This window comes from Heliconius melpomene, chromosome 13 (assembly GCF_056956725.1).
Source record: "Heliconius melpomene rosina isolate 202511_hmr_F chromosome 13, ASM5695672v1, whole genome shotgun sequence".
Classification (NCBI taxonomy): domain Eukaryota; kingdom Metazoa; phylum Arthropoda; class Insecta; order Lepidoptera; family Nymphalidae; genus Heliconius; species Heliconius melpomene.
This window is the reverse complement of record NC_140401.1, coordinates 6,544,179-6,554,755: the sequence shown is the minus strand read 5'-3', so window position 1 is coordinate 6,554,755 and position 10,577 is coordinate 6,544,179. Positions and strand designations below refer to the sequence as shown.

Here is a 10,577-nt window from a genome sequence, read left to right as displayed (position 1 = left end):
TACGTAATAATATTTTATAAACATTATTACTATTTACTATACACCGTAGCGTAACGTAGGTAATGTACTATACTTTTATATTGGTATAAATGCAACAAATATGACGGTTTTTGTAATCTGTGTGTATCCTCCTTTGTGGTATGTCAATGACACAACCGTAGTGAAAACTGACATTGACAGAACTATTGACATATTGTCGTCTGTTCTGTTGATCTTATAAATAATATCAAATAATTATAAATAATTCTGAAACAGTGAAAGTGAAACCTGATAAAAAAGAATATACGTACCTATTATTTATAACTCTGTGGTGTTCATAGACTTTTTTAATTTGTAGACAAAAGCTAATTGATAATTGAAGTTTTCTTTTCAATAAAAGAGAGAAAGAGTAGACAAAATTCTAAATATGTATAAAGTTTCCTCTCGGTTACTAAGAATACCTAAAGAACTATCTTATGTGCAAGGAATTCCTAAATATACACAAATAAATAAAATTATCGGTCCATCTATTACTAAAACAATAAACTTCCACAGTGGTAAGAAAAATTATGACAGTGAAAAACTCTCTGAATATTCCTACAAATATATTTTATATTCCTTATTGTTTGGCACTGTTTCATACACAACTTATACAATTTGGTAAGTAATAATTGTCAATTAATATAGCAATAATTCTTGTGTAATTAGCTGATTAGCTGACCACAAAGAGATCATTCATTTTTCATTTATTCAGTATTCCCCATATAATAACTACATTATGCTTGTCTCTTAATATATATTTTATTTATTTTCTTAGTCCCTCACTATAAGTTTTGGTTTTAAGAGTATAAAAATAAAATTTGTTTTAGGGTAAAAAATCAAGTTTTCCCATCCATCACAGCAGCTGAAGAAATTGTCGATTCAGACTCTGAAACTGAAGTTGATACTAGAAAGAAAAGGTATAGAAAAGAGAAAATTGGTTTTAGAGATAGAAAGGTACATTTTTATTTAATTCAAAACCATATTCAAAAGTCCAATTGTTTCATTTATTTTGCATTTCTTTTTCTTGCTGTATGTATGCTTATATAGCAGGGTAGATAGAGTGAACCTATTTGAGAGTTTCTGCCCATTTTTTTAAGTGGCAGAACTCAAGACCAGGCATTGTCTTGTTACTAGAGTGAGGAAATGAAAATTTCTCTGAGTTGGTATCAACACCTGCAACCATTGTGTATATGTTTTACAGTCCAGACAGCCTTAATTTTTTTTGCTTTAGATGATTATTTTGTTTTGCTTATTAATTTCTGTTACTTTGGTTGTCACAGATAATAGAATATGAAAATCGTATGAGAGCTTATTCAACTCCTGATAAAATATTTAGATATTTTGCAACAGTTAAGTTAACGTATGGAGAAAATACTGAAGTTTATATGACACCTGATGATTTTTTAAGAGCTATTACACCTGGCATGAAGCAGCCTGATGGTATAATAAATATTTTGCTGTTAATCCTGTCTTCTTACACAGTAGATTTTGTTTTCAGTATTCATTATTCATAAATTGTATATTGAATAATGAAAACATTTTAAATAAATATTTATGCTAAATATAATATTTACCCTGGTCAGGAGATCAACTTGAAACTTATTTTTTGGCAAAATTTGCCACATTATAATAAATCCTTTTTCCCTGGACGCTGCTGGATAGATAATTGAATATGAAAATCGAATGCGTCAATATTCAACTCCAGATAAAGTGTTTAGATACTTTGCCACACTTCAAGCACAACATCACGATCAACATGAGGTGTTTATGACACCGGATGATTTCCTACGGTCTATGACACCTGGTGTCAAACAACCGGATGGTACAAATATTTTTATGATATAAACTGTTTGTAATTTTTACCAAATGGTTGGTTTAGTTTAGTTTGGTTGGTAGTTATTCATCTGCCAGTCGATCGATACACAGATTGTGAGTTCGATTTCAATTCAAGGAAATGAAATTTTTAATATATTAATTTCTTCGCTCTGGTGTCGAGGCCAAAGACGGCGTTGAGTTCCGCCTTTTTATTCAGAATTTGGCAGATAGTGGGGAGCGGAGTGTCTGAACACTAGATACTTACATTACCCTGCTACATGTGGGATAGAGGGTGTAGCTGAATAATATGTACCTAAGATTTTTTTTAATTCTTCGTAGGGTAGGCAGACGGAACCTACTGTTTAGAACCTCAGTTTTCCACCTCCCGCCTATTACATTGTTGAATGACGGAACTCAACACAGCGCTTTGTCGATTTATTTTTTGAATATTAATTCATTCTCAGATAAATGGCTTTTAAATATATCTAGCTATAATTTTTATTTTGTTGTATTTATTAAATGAATATTGTTATGTATTAACCTATATGTCATTATGCAATCATTAATTGATAAGTTAAGGTTATTTATATTTTTATGTACTTTCAGGTTTAGGATTAGATCAATATAGAAGATATGACCCAAAAGTGAGTATTAATTTTGGTGTTCACTGAATAATGATATTTAATAACAATAATATTTAATACTTTTTGTGACCATCAATAGAGAAATTACGTTCGGGGTTATTATACATACTATCCTATCGATTAATAATATCGTATACCGATATGATCGATAAATCGGTTGACGCAAGAAGACAGTTTATATGCGAGGTGTGGCCAAAAATACCGTGAATAATTTTTATACCAAAAACTGCTGTATCCGTGAATAAATATTTATTAAGATCTGTAGCAAGTATATTATGTGTGTGATGACAACGTGGCCAAATTGGTTTCCTCTAATATCATTACAATGAACAACTGAGTGTCACGTATCGCCACGTATTCTTATGATTATGATTTTTTGTTAAAATTATTCAACGTATCTTTTGATCCTATGTTAAATTAATGACTTATAATATTTTAATATATATTACGAGACCATGCACATTATACATTTTGGAATTAACACATTAAATGTAAACACCAGTAACATGCATAATTATACATAGATACCAATAGCGTAAAACTTCAATTGTGTCCTACTTTCAACTTAATAAACAAATGTAAAAATTAAGATATCATTTATTGAGGTTATTTAAAAATATTTTTTTAATGTGTAATATCAACTCCTGTACCGCTTTATAAATGTGAATATGTTGCATCAAATTATATTTCTCTCTCTATGGCACCGGCACCACCTTTACACCAATTTCTTGTCTTTTCAGAACATCGATGAGGTACTGTCTTTCCGCCTCTTCATTTTGTAATATTTATTGTTTATATTTATAATCTTTGCACAGATTTTAATTACGCGAACCCCACTGAGCTATTAATTTTTGGGGCGTAAGCCTCAGCCAACATATTAGAATCGTTTCTAATTTTTTTTAGTTTTGCAATTTCAGTAGTAGCTTTATTATATTGATTTTTTAGAACTATTATTGATTGTAACCATACGCCTCTTACTATACAGCTGTCTCTGACTTCAGCATGTTTCTTCTATTTATTTTCCATTTATATAATTTACAAGACTAAAGTAAACTGATGTAGCACTTTCAAATATTTTTTTAAAATTTAGTAAAAGAGCTGGCTTTTTATTAGTAGGTACTCTGGTAGCCCCTACATATTCCCATAGGTCTACCAATATAATTTATAGAATTCTAATGTCCTATGCTCAACATATTAGATTTAGAAGTTTGCGTTTTTATAACTTTAGATAAATACTATTTCTGACTTAGTTGTTTGTTTATTTCGACAAATGCCACCGTGTCATGCTTAGAGTATATTTTAGTTTTTAACTCTTTTATAAAATGGATTATTAACTTTCACAGACAATTAGCCAAAGGCTTAACTTGGACCTGGATGAAGACTCTATATTTTACAAGCTTGGTTCATCGGGCCTGATCACATTTAGTGACTACATATTCTTGCTAACTGTATTGTCGAGTAAGTATTACTTACAATTATTGTTATAATTATCTTCACTTACGTACAAACTATTTAAAAAAAAAAACATTTTAAGGTAAATAAATTAATTACTACAATTTATGTTACAAAACTAAGAATGTTATTTTTTTGTCAAATATTAATCAGTATGAGATCACAATCATAGTGAATAGTCAAGCACGTCCTTAATATCTTACAACAGAGTCAATTGCAAAAGTATGAGATATAAATAAAAAACAATCGAAACCTTTACTCAAAATAAATTTAATTTATTCTCTTACGTAACCACTATAAATATTTGAATCATATCCGAACATTTCAAAATCTACGCCATAAATGTTTAATAACTTATGAAGCATTTCCTTATTTAATTGTCCAAAGTAATATTTTAGTAGGGCAAATGTATTTTTTCCGTCACGCGATTTGTTCATGACTGTTCGAAGTCGCATTCGCCTGTTCCTAACTTTTCTTCCCAGTATATGTCCAAGACCTAATTGGTGAACTACATAGGCTGAGTCTCGCGCCAACGTTTCTACTTTAGCAATTACACTAAAATTAACAGCACAAGGCGTACAAAATTTGTAGTACGGTGCCCAATGCTCGTCGAAACTCATAGTGCCCGATTCATATTTAGATATCAAGTAAGCTACGAACTCGTGAAATGTTGGACTAGATGTCTTTATTTGACCAAGGACACTTGTTGCGGCTTCCCTGTGCTCCGCTACTATTGCTCTCGCCAATTTTTTATAATAGGGAGGTGTGAAATTTTCAAGCTTATCTCTATAGGCCGATAATAAGCGCACAAATGGTTCTCGGACCACCAACAGTGATGTGACCCCAGGTGTAGTTATTGTATCTCGAAGTTCCTCCTCACTCGGTCTTGGAAACTTTCGTCTAGCTAACGTCAAAGGGGTGTGCCTAGTTTTGGCTAAAAACTTTTTGTCATAACCACCTAGAAATTAAAAAATACACGTAAAAAAATTTGCTTTTACTAAAAGTTATTCTACAAATCTAGATTTATATAGATATAGTATAAGCAGATATTAAATATTATTAAAACACACCTAAAACATTAAAATTGTACAGCCACGAAGAACTGGCTGCTTTAAAAATATTGCACCACACGAGACTATGTGCATAGTCCACAAAAAATTCCTTGCTGTTAATTGACTGTGTGGACAGTGATCTTAATCGACAGACTTCTTGGACTCGCGTCGAACGTTTTTCTATTTCGATGACAGTTTCATTATCGGGTTCCAGCCAGTCGTCATTAGATGCCTCTAATTCATCTTCCCCGAGTACGGGACCCTGCAACTATATTTAAAATTAATGTTGCCCCGATCTTTCTACATTATATGTAACATTTGAATCGATTATTTTCATCGCAATTTACACGTTAATATTTTCAGCTTAACATAAAGCATTATTTACCAGCCACTTGCTATAATTGTCAGGTACCATCGACCAATCCTTCACTGTGGTGCTTGAGGTGTTTTTTAACATCGTCATTTTCATAACAACTACGTACAGAGTTGCCCAAAAGAGAAATGTAGCAGTTTTCGCACCGCAACGTAAATAAGGAAATGCCTTTGTTTTGATCCGCGAACGGAAACGTTTCATAGAGAATATCATTGTATTTCATCATATAATACTGAAATTTTGCCGAAGAATTATAAAAAATCCGAAACTTTATCACAAAGAGATGAGAATTTAGGATAAATTGGTCACAAACACATTTTTTTTCCAACTACTGTGTACTGATGTGCGTATTTAATTCACTGTGCGAGCGAGTAACGCAGCATCCTTTCACGGAGCATGAGCGAAGTTAATGATTTCGTGTCCCCCACCTCCCGCCTGCACTTATATCTCAAGTGCACAAAACATTTGAATATAAAATATAGTATTTACAAATTTCCACTACCCAAAGATAATTACTAAGAATTATCATTTGGCATGAGAGAATGCGATTTACTAAATATTTTTAACATATTTAAAGTGCTACTCCATACTTAGGTTTTTGTAAATATCTCCGTATAGAGATGCTAACGACATAAATGAGTTGTAACAAGCATATAAGAATTTTGAAGTAGCTTGATGAGAATGTATGGCTTAGTGGTCAGGGCACTTGGACGGTTTCCAAGAAGCGCGGATTGAAAACCCATTTTCTAAAAAGTTTATGTAGTTAAGACCTTTTCTAAAAAGTATTTTTCGTTTCTAAGTGTAGAATAACACTTCAAAAATTTTAAAAACATGAACTATAAATGATGACAAAGACAAAAAAAGGCCGTCATGGCGGTAAACGCAATGGCTGTTGATTTTATTGGCACTCGAGGGAATGATTATTTAAATTATTTTTATTTTTCCGCTGTTAGATAAGCCTTGGCGTTAGTTCCGCTACTCAACTCGCAATGTTTCGGAAAAATAACACGATTCCCTCCGCCTACCCTGCCATGCGGCAAACATAGTGAAGCTGTTATTAAGTAAAATAAATAAAGTGGCGATAGTGTCTCTTAACAAATAATGTTAATTAAACAGTAAATGTATTTTATTTGGTCATTTTTTTATATCTATGTGAAATATAATTATATTTGGGGGCGTCATGGCGCAACGTCTGAATGTAAACGCGACGATAGTGGGTTCTATTAATTATTTTTATGGAGTGAATTATTTTTATTTTGTCACTGTGGTAAGAAGACAAAATTGAGTTTCTCCATTGTCTATCCTGCTATGTGGAGGATGCGCCGCTAGCTAAAGAAATATTGTAATTTGCAGCATCGTGTCGTCATTTTGAAATCGCATTCCGCATGTTCGATCTCAACGGTGATGGTGATGTGGACTGTGAGGAGTTTGAAAAGGTCGCCGCGCTCATAAGACAACAAAGCAGCATTGGTTCTAGACATAGAGATCACGCTAATACTGGCAACACTTTTAAGGTACAAATTTTATTCTTAGTTATTATTAATTTGAGAAAATAATAAGCTGATTTAAAGTAAATATAGTTTATTATTCATTAGTTATTCGTGCCAAAGAATTTTTTTAATAACAACTACAAAAATAGTTTTATATGTCTTTTTTTTAGTAAAGACTATGTACTGTATAATAATAACTCTTTTAGGTGTGAACAACACTTAAAAGAGTTATTCACATGTCACCTTCCTACTACTTATAGCTGTTGGAATTACAGAGATTTTTAAACCTAAGCTGTCATTTCACATTAGTAAATTTTCTAATAAATACAATAAAAAATAAATAAAAATATTATTATTGTGCGCTCATTGTGTTATAAATGTGTTTCTTTTATTTCAGGGAATCAACTCCGCTCTTACCACCTATTTCTTCGGACCTAAGCTCAATGAGAAGCTTACCATTGAAAAGTTTTTAGACTTTCAACAACAACTTCAAAAAGAAATCCTGTCCCTCGAATTCCAGAGAAAACAACCGGGTAAGCTAACTGTATGGGAAAAATGTAGGGGGCATTTAACTTTGCAAGTAATTTAATCTTCTTATATATGTACGTAGTATAAATACTTAACATTACAGATAATTTAATTATTTATATTTTTCTTATTATAGATGAAAATGGTCGCATCACTGAAGCAGACTTTGCCGAGTTGCTCCTTGCGTACGCGGGATACCCCGCTAAGAAGAAGGCGAGGATGCTTAAACGCGTTAAAAAAATGTGAGACATGTTATTTATTTATGTAATATTTCCTAGGCACTTGTTACATGAATAAAAAAATATGAATAATGGTCAGGCTTACATAAATAAAAAATATTTTTTTTATTTTTATTATTCCTGCATGTGCATACTATTGCACTAAACACTATTTTTTTAAATATTTTTTATACATACATACATATATATGACCTAGTCAATATTCATGCATCATTTGATCCTTTTTTGCTATGTACTATAATAGGGATTGCCTGAATGAGATCGATCTCCTGTGGCGATAATACAGCCTGTACATGAAAATTATACAACCTATACTAAACTTTGATGTATTTATATGTATTATTGGAGTGATAATGTGTTAAATAAATAATAAATAAATATGTGCGTTAGGTTCCGCGACCACGGCGTAGGTATAACCAAGGACGACTACCTGAAGTTCTTCCACCTGCTGAACAACATCAACGACGTGGACACGGCGCTCACGTTCTACCACATCGCGGGCGCCTCCATCGACCAGCCCACGCTGCGCCACGTGGCGCGCACCGTGGCGCACGTCGACCTGCACCCGCACCTTATTAACGTCGTATTTACTATATTTGATGAAAACAGTGAGTATTACTATAACTTATAAAGAATTAAACATTACATACTTTTATTAATTGAATTATTGTCACTGAAGAGTTAATTGAAAATCACAACTTTTCGATAAATTAAAATATTTATGCACTCGTTAATTCAAACATTTTTTTACTTAAATTATGCAGATTACAATATGCTATTTAATTACAAATAACATCCAATGGATAGACGCATCACATGCCAAACGCTAAGGCCGACCGTGCCTCTCTATCGTTTGTTCCGCGCTCTCGCTCGCACGTTCGGCTCGTGGATCGTGACAATAAGTCACGCTTTTTTCGTGTGTGCTTATCGATTTATAAGATTATATCACTTATCACGTCAAAAAATAATACCCTTATCACACTTACATAATCAATTTTCAGTGGACGGTCAGCTAAGTAACCGAGAGTTTGTAGCAGTAATGAAGAACAGATTGCTCCGCGGATTAGAAAAGCCTAAAGATACAGGATTTGTTAAACTAATGTACTCATTGATCAAATGTGCTAGAGACACCAAACCTGCGCTACTAGATTTTTGAAAGTCAAATGTTAATAAAAAACAACACTCGGCTACAAATCTTAAAAAAGCTTGAACTATTTAAAAGTATTATTTGATATATTGAATTTTAGTGTATATAAATTCATTAAGTAATGAAAATATAAAAGAAAAGATATTACGTTTCTGATCGTAAAAGATTTATATTATATGGCTTCGTTTAACATTATATTAAAAAACCATTTAAATAAGTAAAAACGTATTAAACTTAATTGATTTATATACATGTAGTCGAGGAAAAAATAGTCTTGCCATTTTAGCTTATAAAATATAACTTATAAAAGTTACTGAAGTTCTTCAGAGTCATTATTGTATTATTTTTTTAATGTAAGAGTTATTGTGGTTTTAAATATTTAAATATACAACTGTATAACGGGTAATATAAAAACATATATATGGTCATTAACATATTAATAATATTTGCTAATTTGAATTATACGTAAGTTATCAACTTCTCCAAAGATCGAACAGCTTAAATTAATTTCGTATATGCCAATAGTTTCTTTCGACGTTTTTTAATTTACCAAATATTTGTATTTAACCTCCACTAATTAGATTAGTCAATATTTAGTTATTAAATTTGTATTGGTTTTTGGGGAAACTTTATATTGAATGCTATTTTATAAAACACTGTTCCCCAAGTTCTGCCCAATTTTATCTTCTTACCAAAGCAAGGAAGTGACAAACAATAAATCAAACCCACGACCACGACCCGTTTACAGTCAGAGTGCAATGCCACGTCGGCAATAGATAAAAAATAAATGTTCTTTTATTTATGGATAGACGTTTAACACTCATTATCATACACATTACAATAACGATAACTAAATCAGAAATATTGTCCGATTAATTCGCTATTATATATAAGGTTTACAATTTAAAAGTCACTGTTCACAAAAATAATATTAATTATAATAACATATAATTCAAATTTATTATTTACTAGCTTTTACCTTCGCTCGGCTTCGCTCGCGAAATAACTAGGAATTGTGTTCAAACATTCTGAGTGCTCAAGATAATTGTGTGTAGTTAAAGTAGTTTATTATAGCCTTCCTCCATTATTGACTTGCCAACAAAAATAATATTTCAATTATAACAACTAGTTCTCCAGATTAGCGCGTTCAACCAAACAAATCTTCAGCTTTATGAAGCTGAAGATTTTAATACTAATTCTATGGAATTAGTGTAGATATTGTAACGACCACCATAGGTACAACCAAATATTATTAGCTAGTTAAGTAAAGCTACCATAGTTTATCAGTATAATAATATTTATAAAAGTAATTGAAACTGCTATGGAACTGCTACGTTTTAAAAATATATTAAATCTAAAAAATATATATTAATTAAGTACATTTTGAAGAAATAATAATCACTTACAGTTTGTTCTAACTTCTAATGTTTTTTAATTACATGTTTGTGTCATAATTATTTGTTTTTGTTGATAATTTTTAACAAATTGAAGTATATTTATTTTATTATTAATATACAATTGACATTTTCGGATAGTATAAAAGTATTTGATCTGTGTCGTTTTAATAAATGTTCAAATTATCGCTACTATGTTTATTTGTTAAGAAATTTCGATCTGTTTTTGATTTTATAGAAATAAAATTAAATGTTTTGTTTTGTACTAATAATTCTATTGACGTTTATACATTTCAAAAGCACAAATAAATGAAATTATGATTTACATAAAGTAGTTTTAATTATTCCCTATATCTTTAAGACGATATGTGGGTTGCCAATGTTATTTTTGTAATCGAGGTTATAAGCAATATTAGTCTCAA

At 31.2% G+C, this 10,577-nt stretch overlaps 2 protein-coding genes across 3 annotated transcripts; one reads left to right on the top strand and one right to left on the bottom strand.

Moving 5' to 3' along the window:
• The first annotated feature begins 157 nt into the window (after positions 1-157).
• Positions 158-10,486, top strand: LOC146532751 (calcium uptake protein 1 homolog, mitochondrial-like). Of its 2 annotated transcripts, none has more exons than XM_085196842.1 (10): positions 158-639; positions 849-975; positions 1,684-1,843; positions 2,443-2,480; positions 3,824-3,938; positions 6,711-6,871; positions 7,245-7,380; positions 7,512-7,617; positions 8,005-8,222; positions 8,616-10,486. In XM_085196842.1, the coding sequence occupies exons 1-10, from the start codon at positions 407-409 to the stop codon at positions 8,768-8,770; spliced, it is 1,449 nt and encodes a 482-aa protein (XP_085052968.1). In that variant the 5' UTR covers positions 158-406; the 3' UTR covers positions 8,771-10,486. The 2 variants fall into 2 exon arrangements, with proteins under 2 accessions (XP_085052968.1, XP_085052967.1); XM_085196841.1 differs by lacking the exon at positions 1,684-1,843 and adding an exon at positions 1,302-1,461 and having other exon boundaries at positions 161-639.
• LOC146532752 (carbohydrate sulfotransferase 11-like) lies at positions 4,184-5,766 on the bottom strand. Its single transcript, XM_085196852.1, has 3 exons — positions 5,370-5,766; positions 5,003-5,252; positions 4,184-4,890 (listed from the first exon to the last, which is right to left on the bottom strand). Exons 1-3 carry the CDS (start codon positions 5,568-5,570, stop codon positions 4,208-4,210), a joined length of 1,134 nt encoding a protein of 377 aa, XP_085052978.1. The 5' UTR covers positions 5,571-5,766; the 3' UTR covers positions 4,184-4,207.
• Positions 10,487-10,577: the final 91 nt, after the last annotated feature.